Raw genomic sequence first — 16510 nt, 5'->3', positions numbered from 1 at the left:
AAAAAAAAAAAAAAAAAAAAACACCCCAACACCAGTCTGAACGGCATAGTGAGACCCTGTCTCAAAAAGACTAAAATAGAATAAAATAAAGTAAAATAAGCAAAAAAACCTGGACTAGCCAGGTGTGGTGGCCCACACCTGTGATCCCAGCACCTGCAAGGCTGAGGTAGGAGGATCACCATGAATCTGAGGCCAGCCTTGCTTATGCAGTGAGTTCAAGGCCAGCCTGAAGTGCATGGGGAGACTCTGTCTCAAAAAAACAAAAAAAACAAAAAAACTGGACTAAGATTTTACATACAGAGGTTTGTTTTCATTAGTGACACTATCACACATGGGCTAAAATTCTGATTTCATTTTCATAAATGATTACCCAAGGAAATGAATACCATGGTCAACACAGTGGTTATCTTAGTCATGAAGGAGAGGTACCAAGATTTTAAAGCTACTGTGCTGCTGTCAATATTTATTTCTAGATATGGGAGGTAGGATATGGATATTTGCTTTTTACTAATTTTTACTAATTGTTTTTTATAAATATGTTTCATGGACCTTTATATATGTGAAATTTATTCCACATTTAAAAGGAAAGAACAGCCTTAAGAAAAGGTGTACTCCTGAGTCTTCCCATCACAGCTCTAAGGAAGATCCCAATAAGCATCAATAATGATTCTCAGTTAGGTAAACTGTAAAAAAAAAAAAAAAAGTTTGCCAGGCATAGACGGTCACACTCTACGAGGCTGAGGTAGGAGGATTTGAGTTTGAGCCCGGCCTGAGCAATTTAGTGATTCTGTAAGACTCCTGTCTCAAGATAAAAAATAAAAAGGGCTAGGGATGTAGCTTGTGCAAAGGCCCTGAGTTTCAACGCCCAGTACTTAAAATTTTTTTCTAAATCCATACAACAAGTTTGAAGAACACTGGTTAGATCTATATCCAGCCTCCAAAAAGACTAAGATTTAGTAAGATTCCCAGTCAGTCAAAGGAGCCAAAGAGAGGACCGTTCTGATGGATTTAAATTGGACACAGAAGAAAGGTAGCTCACCTTTTGCTTCATATCCCTTTTTAACTGACACTAGAAAATCCAAGTACATATAAAAGTAGGAATGAGCAAGACAAGTTATTTATTAGTGCAACAGTAAAGATATTAGCCCTGAAAAATATACTGGGACAATCAAATAAATAGCTTCTTTTGATAAGGATCCCTCCCTCATGATTAAGATTTCATTTGAGGGGGCCAGGGATATAGCTCAGCGGCATAAGCACCTGCTGGCAAGTGCAAGGTCCTGGGTTCAATTCCTGGTACCAAAAAAAAAAAAAAAAATCAAAAAAGATTTCATTTGAATGTTAACAAGGATCCTTCACCAAAAAACAAACAAACAAACAAACAAAAACAGGGGCTGGGGATTTAGCTCAGCGGCACAGCGCCTGCCTGGCAAGCACAAGGTTGTGAGTTCGATTTCCAGTACCAGAGAAAAACCAAAAAAAAAAAAGGATCCCTCAAAGCCACAGTAAAATTAACCCTTTATACGAGTCACCAGAAAAGCTACCCACAAAACTGATCGTACAACTTTGTTCTCTGAACTTCTGAAGGACAAAGAACCAATTTAGTTTTCAGATTTCATATAACTTAACTGTTATTTTCAGGTTTTATCCAAATTCTATGAGGAGAAGCCCTCATGCACAAACTGAGGCACAAATTGTACACACAAATGGATGTAAAAACAAAACAAAGCAAAACTGAACAATATAGCTATGTATTTGCAGCTAAATATCATAGATAATATAAAGAGTTGTGGGTCTTGAGGTGGAGCAGGCCTATAACCCAGCATCTGGAAGGCTGAGGCAGAAGGATCTCCATGAGTTCAAGGCCAGCCTGCACCATCTTTAAAATAAGCAAGACCACCTCAAAAAAAAAAAAAAAAAGGTGTGAGTCCTGATTAATAAAGATAAGAAAAATAATTGGTGACAGATATCAGGCCACATTACTCAGAAACTATAGTTGGATATCATAAAGACCACCTAAAAATGCAGTCTATTAAACCCTCAGAAAAGAGCTAGCAGATCAAAAGGACACTGACCCACAAAGGAAATAAAGTCATTGGTCAACTTTAATGTTAAAAGACTTCAGTCATCCCTTCACCTTTTCTCCTTTCTGCTATTAACTCTATTTTAAAATGTGCCTATAGTTATATAATCTTCATAAAATCAATCTTGCAATCACTTAATCTAATTATTAATTTTTAAAATTCCCATACAAAGATCATAGGGAAGTGCTGAACCCCCTGACGACAGCATTGTTGTACACCACAGATGAACCACGCAGACCACACATGAAGTCACTACCACCAAGAAGGCGCCCACACAACACTCCACAAATCCCACCCTTCACAACTTTCCAGGGAAACTTTTTTATTTTGGCCTTTTTGAGACAGGGTCTTGCTACACAGTTCAGGCTGCCCTTGAGCTCACTTTGTAGTCCAGGCTGGTCTCGAAGTCGTAACGATCCTCCTACCTCAATCACCCAAGTGCTGAGATTACAGATATGCGCCACCACGCCCAGCCAGGGAAACATTTTGAATGTGACTACAACTCTTACAAAAATGTTTAAACCTGCGTAGTGTGGATGTTGACTGTCACCCAGCGCTCCACACATGAAAGGCGTGGTGTCCACAGAAAGGCTACTTGGAAGTAATGGAGTATCTCAGATGGGAGGCCTAGGGCATCCTCAGTGGGGCAGTGTTCTACCACTGAACAACAGCCCCCAAATGTATAATTTAAATACCGTTAAGAGGCCATAAAAATTAACCGGAAGGTCATGTAAACACACAATAAAGCATTGCCGGGCATGGTGATGCATGCCTATAATCCCAGCACTTAGGAGGCTGAGGCAGGAGGATCACTCTGAGTTCCAGGTCAGCCTGGGTTACATAGTGAATTCAAGACCAGACTGCACCAAATGGTGAGACCCAGTCTCAAGAAACAAAAACAAAATGAAAAAAACCAACAACACAATAAAGCACAAATGAAATTTTAAACTAAGTGTGAATAAACATATTAATACATAATATTTTTAAAGAAAATTATTCATAAAGATCAAGATCAGGAGGCCCACAGAAAAGTGTAATAGCTGTATTCTTCAGCAATATAAATAATTTTAAGTCACTTTGTAATTTTTCTTTCTTTTCTTTTTGTCTTTTTTGAGACAGGGTCTCACTATGCAGTTCAGTCTGGCCTTGAGCTCACTTTGTAGCCCAGGCTGGTCTCAAACTCCCAACAATCCTCCTGACTCTGCCTCCCAAGTGCTGGAATTACAGGCGTGCACCACCACACCAGCTGTAATTTTTCTAAGTGACACTGATACCTCTCCTCTAACCTCAGCTATTACCATTTTTTTAAAAGACATTATCATTTCCTCTACTGTTAAACCACCATTTAATCAATACAAACTTAATGTAAAACACTTAGCAGGTTAAATATACAGCCCTGCCCTCCTAATGAAAACGGGTTAATAAACCATGGAACTTAAGAGAACATTACCACAGAATTTAGCAAACTCAAGAGAGATGTATGGCCAGGGATATAGCCTAGCAGCAGAAGCACTTGCCTGGCAAGCACAAGGTCCTGAGTTTGATTCCCAGTACAAAAAAAACCCCAAAAAAACAAAAAGCAAGGAAAAAAAAAAAAAAAAGAGAGACAGATATGTATGGGCAGCTCTTGACTTCTCTAAAGCTTTCTGAAGAGTATCCACTAAAGCCAGTCTATCACATTTTTCATATTTATTCAGCATGCCATTTAGTTTTTTTGTTTTGTTTTTCTGTCTTTTTGAGACACCATGCCCCGCATCAGTATGCCATTTAGAAAAGATCTTTTTATCCATGAAAAAGATTGGAAGCATTATTTTAAAAGATCAGCGCTCTATCCTTACATATTTTCTAAACATCGCTGTAGCCTAAAAGCTAGAAATACAAGTCAATGCAATCACTGTAAATTTCTCTAGAATTCTACTGTCAAAAGTACTGAAAATTTACCCAGCTCAACAAGCTCACATAAAAACAAATTTTAAGAAATATGTTGGGTGGTGCAGGCCTGTAACCCCAGCACTTGAGAGCCTGAGGTAGGAGGATCGTTGATAGTTGGAGGCCAGCCTGGGCTACAAAGCGAGCTCAAAGCCAGCCTGAAGTGCATAGCAAGACCCTGTCTCAACGAAGACCAAAAAAAAAAAAGAAAAGAAAAGAAAGATTTGAGCCTGAAGTGCATAGCAAGACCCTGTCTCAACGAAGACCAAAAAAAAAAAAAGAAAAGAAAAGAAAGAAAGAAATATGTTCGGGCTGGGGATGTAGCTCAGTGGTAGAGGGCTTGCCCAGCATGTACAAGGCTCTGAGTTCAATCCCCAGTACCACAAAAAAAAAAAAGCTAAAAAAAGAAATACATTATGAGGCTTTATTTTCTAAGAAAGGTGTAATGTTAATAAATAAAATTGCTTACCAAAGCTGCTGCTTTAAATTTTCTTGTTTTTTTCCAGATATAAGCGTCAGGCTTTCACATACAGCTATAATTTGTATTCAGTGCTTAAGTGAGTCTAGAATAAATGCTCAGAAGCTGAAGCTCATTCAGGCGAAGTATTTACCTTGTTGCTGCTATAACACTATTGGATTCCAGGACATTTTCAGTCATCCTTAATTGTACCACTTCCGGCATGTCACCTGATTTTTCTGCACCTTCTTCTGGAAGTTCTTCTATATGTTCTAGCTTTTCATCTTCTTCCTCTGAAAGGTCATTAACCTACAGGAAAAAAAGGAAATTCCAACTGAAATTTAATGAAGCTGTTAACTGAAATATCTAAGACATACTACTCTGGGGCTGGGGATTAAGCTCAGCAGCACAGCGCCCGGCTGGCAAGCGTAAGGTCATGAGTTCGATTCCCAGTACCGGAAAAAAAAAAAAAAAAGAAAAAAGCAAAGACATAATACTCTAAAAAAAATTTAAACAAAAAACTCATTTAAAAAAATTTTTTCCCCTCACTTCTGAGGACCAAGGTATCTTATGGAGTAAATGCCAACATCTGTATACCAAAATAAAATTGTAGGGCTGGGAGTATAACTCAGCAGTAGCACACTCACCTAGCACACACCAGGCTAGGTTCAATCCCTAGTACCACAAGCCAAATTAAAATGTGTATGAAGAAAAAAAGAGCCTTTGGGTTTCTCGTGTGAGAAACCCAAAAGGTAAATGAGGAGCAAAAGGATGACAGACACTGGGAAGTAGGAAGAACTTGTTCAAATAGGAAAGGGAACAACAAGGAGGTGCGAGGAGGGAAGGAGGGAAAGGGGATTAAAAAAAGAATGGAAGAGGGGCTGGGGATTTAGCTCAGCGGCACAGCACCTGCCTGGCAAGCGCAAGGTCATGAGTTCGATTCCTGGTACCGGAAAAAAAACAAACAAACAAAAAAAAAAAGAATGGAAGAAAAAAATGGAAACAAAGCTTTTGAAAATGGGGAGGGAAAGAAGGGTTGAAGGGAAGGCAAGGGAATGGGGGAAAAAAGCAGCAGCAAGATATATTATTAAGCACAAGTACAAATTCCCTACCATGAATGTGACCATTATACATGGGAAACATGTATAGATAAAAAAAAAAATTAAAAATGAAAAGGAAGTATGTTATGTGCATGTATGAATCTGCCAGAATGAAACCCATTAACCTGTATAATCAAGAGACTGAAAAAAGAAAAAAAAAAAAAACACTAGTCTGACGGGTCACTAACAACTCATATATATAAAGGATATGCAGCAAATTCTGTTTAATTTGTTGTGCTTATAAATGCCATCCCTCATCTGAACCATATCATGTATAATGACAATGGAAAAAACTTAGAATAGCCTAGTAGTTATTAACTGACAGGGAAGATTTATACATAAAGGCAAAAACCTCAAATTTCCCGTCAGTTTTTAGAGTTGATTAAAAAAAAAAAAAATCAAATGAGCCAGATGTGGTGGTGCACACCTGTAATCCCAGCACTCAGGAGGCTGAGGCAAGAGGACTGCTGTGAGTTCAAGGTCAGCCTGGGCTACAAAGTGAGTTCACGGCCAGCTTGAACAACATAGTGAGACCCTGTCTCCAAAAGACAAAAATAAAGTTGATCAAATGGAAAATTATCTTTTTTCCATATCTATATACTCAATTAGTTAGTGAAAATCCACAGAATATACTTAAGGAGTATGTAACTGATAACCTAAGCAAGAAAAATACTGGAAAAAATATATACACTTGTCAGAAATAAAGAATGGAGCTGGGTGTGGTGGTGCACGCCTGTAATCCCAGCACTCAGGTGACTAAGGCAGGAGGACTACTACAATGCAGTCTCACATTTCCATGAAATCCTCACAAGAAGGCAAAGCCAAGCGTTATTGGACAGGTTCCTTCTAAAAGTGCAAAAAAAGAAAAAGATTCCATTGAGCCAATAGCAATGATTCCATTAGTGATAGTAAAAGTCATTCCATATAATAACCTTCCTGTCTCTCTCACTCCAGCCATGGAGGTTTTCAAAGGTAATTGTACGTTAACTTGTTTATTTTTCTTCATACTTTGTAAAACTTGTTTATTTTTCTTTGTATTTTGTATTTTCTTTATTTTATTACATTATTGTAGTAAACTTTTTTTGGTACCAGAAATCAAACTCACAATCTCGCACTTGTCAGGCAGGCAGCTGCACCACTGAGCTGTATCCCCAACCCCAATTCTAATTATTTTTATATGACTATTTTTGAGTTGTGGAACAAATCATCTGAGTTTCTATTATTTCTAATGGGGAAATTCACTTTGATATACAAGTGCTTTGGACTACTAGCATGTTTCCAGAAAGAATTATGCTCAGAAACCAGAGTTTTACTGTAATTTTCTTTACGTAGCCCATATCACTTAGGAACTACAAAAGCCTTATACTGCACTATACTGAATATATTATATTAAATGTTAAGTAGTTAATGATATTTCCCAGTATTTTCACCAATAATCAACTAAGATATGAAATGAACAATCACTTGTGGGCTTTTCTTCTTCCTGTTCATAACTGCCAGGCCTCCCACTGTAACTTCCTCCAGTAAAAACTGCCTCAATTACTAATACCTCAGTTCACGAACACTTCTTTTCCAGAGCAATTTGTTTTTTTGTTTTTTTTGTTTTTTTTTTTCCGTTTTTCTCCGGTACCGGGAACCAAACTCAAGACCTTGCGCTTGCCAGGCAGGAGCTTTGCCGCTGAGCTAAATCCCCAGCCCGTCCAGAGCAATTTGATTCTCAAAAAACCATCATGCAAAATTTTGCTTCTGTTTGCGAACTCCACATTGGGTGACTACCACCACCACAGCCATCTCCCCCAGAATCACAGGATGAATTAAGTTCATGAACTAAGGTCCCACTGCACAGTAAGTATTATAGAAGTAAAATGCTCTCTTGAACCTTCCAAAGTTCTTTTTCTTCTCCCTGTCAAGATAAACTTTCACTAGTCAAAACTACTCTGCTCATAAATTATTGTGAACTTGTCCTACGTACACAGCTGCCTCAGTGTCATTTATGAAAACCTCACCATACTTACATCTCTTTCTTTGCTGTAAGTCCCTTCTTTAGGGTCCCAAGAAATGCCTGCTCTCAAGATTCCAGTTTGTAGAGAATGTTGCTATCTGCCTTCTCAAAAAGTACAAAGAAATATAATTTTCACCTCCATCTTCAAACCATTCCACTGAAGTCTCCTGCTTTTACGGACTCATACAAAGCCCGCTTTCTCAAACAAGCCCTGTTCATCATCATCTCCAACCATCTCTCTAATATAATTAATAGAAATAAAAATCTACTGCAGCCAGGTATCTGCATTAATGGAATGAAACTCCAAAAAAGGGGTGACTAAACCTTGCTTCCGCCAGGCGTGGTGGTGCACACCTGTAATCCCAGTGCTCGGGAGGCAGAGGCAGGAGGATCATTGTGAGTTCAAGACCAGCCTGGGCTACACAGTGAGCTCAAGGCCAGCCTGAACGCATAGTGAGACTGTCTCAAAAAGACAGGAGAAAAAGCAAGACTGCCAAATCAGCCGCATCTGCCTACATTTTAAAATACGCAGACAACACATTAGCAGCATTTAAATTAGACCAATTCAAACACACAACCAAGCAGGGCTGATCATGAAGATATTTAGTGCAATTCAAATTATCACTTTTTCACAAATTAAATTGAAGTTATTGAATCCGCTTTTAAACAAAAACTTCCCAGTCTGTATTTCTGTTATTTGCAACTGTCACACTAATCCAGAAATTTAGAATAAAAACAGATTAGAAAATCAATTCTAGTAATAGCCAGGCATAGTGAAGCATCCCTATAATCCCAGAACTCAAGAGGCTGAAGCAGGAGGATCACCGCAAATTCAAGGCCAGGTTGAGCTACATAGTGAACTTATGGCCAGCCTAAACTACCTAGCACAACCCTGTCTGCCCCCCAAAAAAGGAAAGGAAAAGAAAGGAAAAGAAAAACAAAAAGATTCCAGTAATAAAGTAAGATACATCCAGACAATAAAGAATATATCACTGTCTCTTAGGATCCACTGAACTATCCATTTACTGGGCATATTCTATTCAGTATGATAATACTGTATCCTCTTTTCTATCCATGGGAAAGTCTGCAGAATTCAACATTACCTCCTGACATTAACATAAAGCACAACATATTTTAAATCAATCTTTCTAGTGCTTAAAAAATAAAAAAAGAGCCAGGCATGGTGGCACACACCTGTAATCCCAACATTTGGGAGGCAACAGAAGGACTGCTACAAATTCAAGGCTAGCCTGGATACATAGCGAGGTTCATCTCAAAAACAACAACAACAACAAGAAAAGACAAAGAAACTCATTCAATAAATGTGAAATATAGATATACTTCAGCATATACAAGAAATAGTATAATAGAAAATTGTATCACAATATGTCATAATCCAGGCATACCTTGTAGATTTTGAGGAGTCAAGATATAAACATTAGCTCAAGCTGGCACCATCAGTTTCTGTTAGGTCATCTTAGAAAGGCACAAAATCAGTGACACCAACACTTATATACTATTTCACTTTGAGCAATTATTAATTTTACTTTTCAAAAAATTACTGAATTAAAGCATAATTTAATGAAAGTAATGTGACATGTAGAATTTCTCCCCAGATGGGCTTACTTATGGGTATCCAGACATTAAAGTTTAAGGTATACTTATCCGCTTCTCCTCGTTACTTTTTTTCAAACAAGAATAATCTGGAGGAGAGGTATCAGTCCTTTAAGTCTTTCTTTTATTTATTTATTTATTTGTTTGTTTAGTCTTTTTGAGACAGGGTCTGGCTATGCAGTTCGGGCTGGCCTTGAGTTCACCTTGTACCCTAAATTGGTCTGAAACTCACAACCATCCCCCTACCTCAGCCTCCTGAGTGCTGGGATTACAGGCAGGTGTCACCACCCTGGCAAAATCTTTTAAAAAATTAAGTCAGATACTATGATAATTGGGAATCTTTAAAAATGTTTTAAAAGGTTCATTTCCCGCTAATTCAGGCAATAAATTTAATCTATCCAATGTACTTCATATATAAATACGCATTTTAGCTAGACATGGTGGCAAATGCCTATAATCCCAGCACTTGAGAGGCTGAAGCAGGAGGACTACTGGGAGTTTGAGGACAAGTAGTCTATATGGTGAGTTCAAGCCCAGTTTGAACTACATAACAAGGCCCTATCTCAAAAACAAAAATCAAACAATGATTCCACTACTCTGACCTACTATTGTAATCAAGGGAAAAGTTCAAATTTCTAAGTCTGTAAAGGGCAGGGGATCTAACTCAGTGGTAGAGGATTTGCCTAGCATTCATAAAGCACTGGGTTCACTCTTAAGTACCAAAAAAATTAAAATATACAAGTTTGTATTGATCTTTTGCTCTAACTTAAATTTTTCACCCTTTGCTTATACAGTATTCCTCTATAACTAGCAGTTTCTTTGCAAAAATTACACCATACTTACAATTACAAAGTAATGCCTAAATTTACAGGAAAAAAAAACCAAAACACTAAAATAGACATAAAAGTCTCTACCATTGAGCAAGATGTGGCGATGTCATGCTTATAATCCCAGCACTGGGGAGGCTGAGGCAGAAGAATCACTGTGAGTTCAAGACCAGCATGAACTGAGACCCTGTCTTTAAGAAAAAATTCTACCACATACTCTGACTTACCTCTTCTAATTTGGGGGTTTAGCTCAATGGTAGAATATTTGCCTAGCATGCTAGAGGCCCTTGGTTCAATCTCCAGCACATCAAAAAAAATTAAATAAATCCCTTTAGCCCAGTGTGGTCACATACACCTGTAATCCCAGCACTCAGGAGGCTGAGGCAGGAAGATTGCCATGAGTTCAAGGCCAGCCTGGGCTACATAAGCGAGTGTAGGACCAGCCTGCACTATATAGCAAGACCCTGTCTCCAAATTTTTTTTTTTAAATTTTAAAAATAAATGCCTTTTCCTCACTATCCTAGTTGAAAACAGAAGCTGTTCAGGGAGAAAAAATTCAAAACCATATGTCACATGGATAAACATATTATATATATTGCATATGTATTAATCAAGAGAATCACCTCTAGTTCAGTACTTAATTTCTACATAAATCTGTATTAAGTCCATGAAAGCATATTCTTTTTTGTTTTTTTAGATTTTTGAGACAGGGTCTCACAGAGTAGTCTAGGCTGATCTCAAAATCCACAGCAATCCTGCCTCAGCCTCCTGAGTGCAGGGATTTCAGGAATGTGCCACCACACCCAGCTAAGCATATTAAGAACACACATTCTCCCTCCAAATAAAATTTTAAAATATTCTCACCTGTTCAGTAATTGAGCTCAAATCATTTGATGAAAAATCTTCCTCTTCATTCTCAAAAAATTCATAGTAATTTTCCAGAAGTCCTGCCATTATTCTGCTCACTATTTCTTGTTCTTTCATCTCTTCCACATCTGTGTAAATGCTAAGAATAAAAGTTCACATTGAATTGAGAGTTCTTAATCACAGGTAAAGTGAGAAGAAACCAATGAGTCACTTTATAAACCTGAGCAATTTATGTCATCATTCTATGCTTCAGTTTTCCCATCTGTAAAGCCAACCTAATTTGTACCCTGTTCACAGAACTCCTGCAAGGATTAATCAGATCTATTATAAAAAATGGTTCAGCACACATCCGGTAATCCTTGGAAGACAAGAAAATGGCTCTATTTCACAAATCCCATTTTTAAAAATTAAACAAGTATTTGTGAAACAACTTACTGGAAGACATCTGGACCAAAGACAGCAGCCAAAGAATTTGCAGACCAAATTTCTTCATGATGTGATGCTACATTGGCTAAAAATCTACACAGAAACTTTAACAAACTGTAATTAACAGGTGGAAGCTGTTGCAAGAGGAACCTCAACTTTCTTCCAAATTCATCTTCGTTATTATAATCTATAAAACATAATGACAGGTTTCTTAATGAAGTAAAAAGGAAAGCTCAGATATTTTGCCAGGTTCACATTACTCCACCCACATCACCTTTTTACTATAACAATTCAAAACCTCTTCCCGTCCTCCACTACAGGCCAACGCCTTAGGGCTTTGCATTTCACTTATTAAGTGGAGGAAGAGTTGAAAAGGAGGATGTGGAGCACAGAAACTCAACTTTTCAACTGCCAGAGGATGTTTTCATCTGCTACAAGCTGGCTCCAATTCTCTTTTCTTTTTTAATTCTCATCATACGGTCTCTTACATGACTGTACTTGTGTTTCCAAACTCGTGCCAACTCTAAGAACTCAAAATACACTGTCCATGCCAAGCAACATGAACACTGTAAGTACAAACACAGCCGGCCACGCCAACAGTACCAGTGATATTGTTCCATTTGGGTGAATGGGAAGACAAGGAATGAAGAGTGACAAAGTTTATTTTTCTCCTTTGAAAAGAACTTTTGAAAGAGAGCTTTGAAAAGAATAATTAACTTCAGCAATTTTATTTAGTAAGACTAAATAAAAGGCTCTTTTTTTAAAATCTGATTTTCTCCTCTAAATTAATGTTTGTTTTTCTGTATTTTTATAGTGCTGGAGACTCAACCCAAGGCCTTCACACACTGTGCTACACTTTCAGTCTTTTTTATTTTGAGACAAGATCTTGTTAAGTTGGCCAGGCTGGCTTGTTTATTTTTCAAACAAGTAAATTTTAATACAGAAGTTAGGCCAATGAAGGCCAACCAATGAGTTTTCATTAACAGAAAGCAGGCCTATATTAACTCCAATGATAAATGAGGGCCCACTTAGGAGAAGTAATTTCTTTTTTTTTTTTTTTTGTCTTTTTTGAGACCGGGTCTCGCTATGCAGTTCAGGCTGGCCTTGAGCTCACTTTGTAGCCCAGGTAGGCCTCGAACTCGCAATGATCCTCCTGCCTCAGCCTTTCGAGTGCTGGGATTACAGGCGTGAGCCACCAAATCTGGCTAGAAGTAATTTCTTAAAGAAATACTCTTCAAACGAAGTAATTTATTGCTTTAGTAGCAAATATTAACCCAACTGTATTTCATTTTGTATCTTTCTGCAGATCCTTAATTTATGGGAAAATGGTAAATAAAAATTATGGCCATGATATTAGCCATCTTTGCAAAATAACACAAGTCTAAATAAAAAATTTATTCAGAGCTGGGCACGGTGGCTCACGCCTGCAGCCTGTAACCTCAGCATTGGGGAGGCTGAGGCAGGAGAATAACTGCAAGTTTGAGACCAGCCTGGGCTACAAAGTGAGCTCAAGACCAACCTGAACTGCGTAGTGAGACCCTGTCTCACTAGACAAAAAAAAAGACCAAAAAAAAAAAAGTGCTCAGTATATAATGAGTATTCAGTAATATTCAATAAACAGCTGAATTAGTTGGATGAACACACAATAACATAATATTTACCTACAATAAATACAGAGAAGGCTGGGGATGTAGCTCAGTGGTAAAGTGCTAGCCTAGCACACTCAAGACCCTGAGTTCAATCCCTAGTACCACAAACAAAAGAAGAAAAACAAACGCACAGAAATCTTTGTCCAGAGACCTAGACACCATCCCCAAAGAATGAACAAAATAAAATAAATGATACTCTCCTTTTGCTCCTCCTCCTTTGCCTCCTGTATCTTTTTCTTAATAAGACCAATCATAAAAAAGTAACTGGTAGGGCCAGGAATATAGCTCAGCGGTACAGTACCTGTCTGGCAAGTGCAAGGTCCTAAGTTTGATTCCCAGCAACAAAGAAAAAAAAAAGTAACTAGTACTACAAAGATGCAAGAAGTTGCCATTTCCCTGACTATAAGGGCCCAAAAAGCAAATGGAAAAATAAGAAATTAATCTGAAATATATTTATTAAACATATGTCAAGATTTCTAAAGTGTAGGTCTGTAAAACATTTTTAAATTTAGCCTTCAAAGCTAGTATCTCCCTTCTCACCTGCTGCCCTAGGAGGAGGAGAGCAGCAGCAGAGAACCCAGCAGGAGAATGCAGCGCAGCAGGCTGAGCCACAGGGCTCCAACCCTGCAGCTCAGGGACAAAAGGAAGTGCACACCTGCACCAGGTATTCTAGGAGTGAGAAGAGGCAGAAAGGGAAGAAACTTACTTCCTGCATAGCTACCGTGTAGGCTCTTTTATACATAACTTCAACAGCTCTACAGGGTCATTATTATTATTTTAAGATTCTTTTTCCCAGATGAAAAAAATTGTGAGGAATCTAGGAAGCTATTTTCTAAGATCAAACAGCATTAGTATTACTTCCTTAAATAATCAGCAGTTACAGCAGTCCCTCTTCACCTGCAGGGGATATACCTCAAGACTCACAATGGAAGCCTAAAATCATAAAGAGAACCTAACCCTGTAGGTGTATTTTCTTTATATATACATACTTATAATAAAGTCTAATTTATAAATTACGTACAGTAAGAAACTAACAGTAACAATAAAATAGAACAATTATAACAATGTGTTGTAATGAATTATTTAAAAAAATGATTTCCAGCCAGGCATGGTGGTAACATGCCTGTAATCCCAGCACTCAGGAGGCTGAGGCAGGAGATTCATTGTGAGTTCAAGACCAGCCTGGGCTATAAGTGAGCTCAAGGCCAGCCTGAACTGCATAGTGAGAACCTGTCTCAAAAACATAAAACAATAAAAAAAAAAAAAATTTAAGAAATGATTTCTAAAAGGTGATGTTATGGCTTGTGTCTGTGTGTCTCCCCAAAGCCTCATGGGATCATGGGGCAGGCTTTTAGAGTTTGATTATGGGTGTGAGAGCTACACCTGCCCTGGGGTGGATAGTTTGCATATGTAAGGGAGAGGAAAAGGGTGCTTGAGGCCATTCCGCCCTGGTGTGTGCTTGTTGCTTTTGCTGTGTTCTGCCCCCATGAGCTGTAGCCCTCTGCCATGTGCCACTCTGCCTTGTAATCTGCCAAGTATGGACTGAAACCTCCACCAATCGTAAGCGAAATAAACCTTTCTGTGGCGGTTTGGGGCTTATTTTGCAAGGGGAACAACATAATACAGGACACATACTTTATATGATTATTTATAAGTCACCCAAAGAACAGTAATACAAAAGAGTGCAGGGAATCTGTCCACACACTAAGACCAAGGAATCCAGCTGAGGGCCTGGATCCTACAACAACGTCTTACATGAGTTGAGCTGAATACCCAGAACTCATAACAATGCCTCCCATGAATCCAACTGGAGGCCCAGAGCCCATGACAACGTCTCATGCAGACCTGCTTCATGGATCTGCTGGGTAGGCCCAAAGGTCAGTGGTGGAATCTACAAAGTCTGTACCAGCAGGAAGAAGGATCTGTGCCAGCAGGCTGAGGGATCTGCACTGGAGCCAGGAAGTGATGCTCAGAAGGACCAAAGCTCCCCAAAGTGAACCAAAGCCATTCTCAGTGCCAGCAAGGTCCCGAGCTCCTCAGAGGATGAAAACAGCCAAGTTCATCAGGAAAGCCAGCTTCCCACAGCCTCTCTCAGTTCCCAACAGCCCTCCTTCTTCTCCAGGTCTGCCTCTTATGCTGCTGGCAACAGTCCTCAGGTGGGCCTCCCACACCCAGCACCACACTTACTCAGTTCAGCTGGGGGTTATAAGTTGACCACCAGTTATCAATCCACTACACTTTCCTTCCTTAATTTTGGGCGTCAGGTATTTTGTCCCAGCAATGAGAGAAAAGTAACCAAGACAGGTGAAGACTCTAATAATAAATGACTGATTAGAATAAAAAACTATATTATATTACCTTGAGAAAGGTGCATCAAGTGAATATGCAAACTGCCAGGAATAACAGGTTCAGGAAGTTCTTGAAGGAAAAACCTAAGGAGACTAATAGCTGAAGGAACATCTGCTTCCTTAACCAAATCCACCTCTTCTCCGCTGTCGTATCTCTGCCGAAGCCACTCCACTGTCTCAGCATTTCCATTGACTTGAAAAAGCCCTTGTTGCTCCAGACCGCCTATGTCAGTTCAAGATAAAAATTAAATAAGCTGCAACTTTCAACAACTCGCCCATATATTTTCATCTTTAGCCAACTTAAAATACTCATACTTCTAGAAAGCCTTTCTTGGGTGGCTCTCCAGATTTGGCTAAAAACCTTCAAATTAGATGTCTTGAAATATACTATCTCTCCGAAGGATATTCTATTTTATCCCACCCCTTACATCCATTAAAAATAGTCCTATCACCCCCACTAAAAAAATATTCTACTCTGGGCAACTGTCATTTCTAGATACACCAATTTAAGTTAAAAACACACCAAAACCTTAAAAAGAATTTCTACTGTTTTGCCTATATTTTGCATTCTCCATACTTAAAAAAAATTTAAAAATCGAAAGTCAAAAAGGGATAAGTTGTGTATATTACAACAAAAGCTAGCCCTCAAAGTAAAGAAATGTATACCATGTTCCTCAATATAGTCCACAACGTGGCGGACTATGAATGGAACCTCATTGTCTGGATGTCCTCCCTGCTGCAGCTCATCAAGTGGAATTCCAAATATTTTGTTAGCAAGAACGGAGTTGCAGTTACTCAAGGAAGGGGAGGAGCTCTTCCTCATATCTTTTTTGCAGCCAGAAATCAAAGCTGTCTTTTCTGCCAAATGAAAGACAAAAAAAAAAAAAAACGACTATAATGATTAACAGGTGGCAATATGACTAAATACATTAAAGAAAAATGCTTTACACCTGAATGTGTTTTCATCTATCTTAAGTATGTTCCAGTTATCAGGCTCATGGTGTATTCTACAAATAAAGCCCAATATAGTTATCAAAGCGTTCTCTCTGTTATGAAGTCAGTTCTGAAGGCTCCCTATAGTGTTTACATATTTAACAACAATGGCAAAATTGTTCAAAATTTAGCAAAGGAAGTTAATAACCAAATATAAGGTCCTAAGACCTTTACTACAAGACCTTTAATAACCAAGCTTATAAAAAAAAAAAAA

The 16510-nt window shown here is 38.4% G+C and overlaps 1 protein-coding gene across 9 annotated transcripts in view; it reads right to left on the bottom strand.

The window, feature by feature from the left end:
• Fam13b (family with sequence similarity 13, member B) overlaps positions 1-16510 on the bottom strand; it is a 76537-nt gene that overhangs the window by 44513 nt on the left and 15514 nt on the right. For all 9 annotated transcript variants that reach the window (XR_001233529.1, XM_005382138.2, XM_005382140.2 and 6 more), the window contains exons 3-7: positions 15970-16161; positions 15314-15526; positions 11316-11493; positions 10878-11019; positions 4625-4779 (exon numbers count right to left, since the gene is read on the bottom strand). Coding sequence is in view for 8 of the 9 variants with exons in the window: in XM_005382138.2 (XP_005382195.1) it covers positions 4625-4779; positions 10878-11019; positions 11316-11493; positions 15314-15526; positions 15970-16126 (845 nt within the window). In the remaining variant the exon portion in view is untranslated. The remainder of the gene's footprint in view (positions 1-4624; positions 4780-10877; positions 11020-11315; positions 11494-15313; positions 15527-15969; positions 16162-16510) is intronic.

The sequence above is a fragment of the Chinchilla lanigera genome, unplaced genomic scaffold (assembly GCF_000276665.1).
Source record: "Chinchilla lanigera isolate Chin_1 unplaced genomic scaffold, ChiLan1.0 scaffold00017, whole genome shotgun sequence".
NCBI classification, from domain to species: domain Eukaryota; kingdom Metazoa; phylum Chordata; class Mammalia; order Rodentia; family Chinchillidae; genus Chinchilla; species Chinchilla lanigera.
This window is presented reverse-complemented; position numbering and strand designations above follow the sequence as displayed.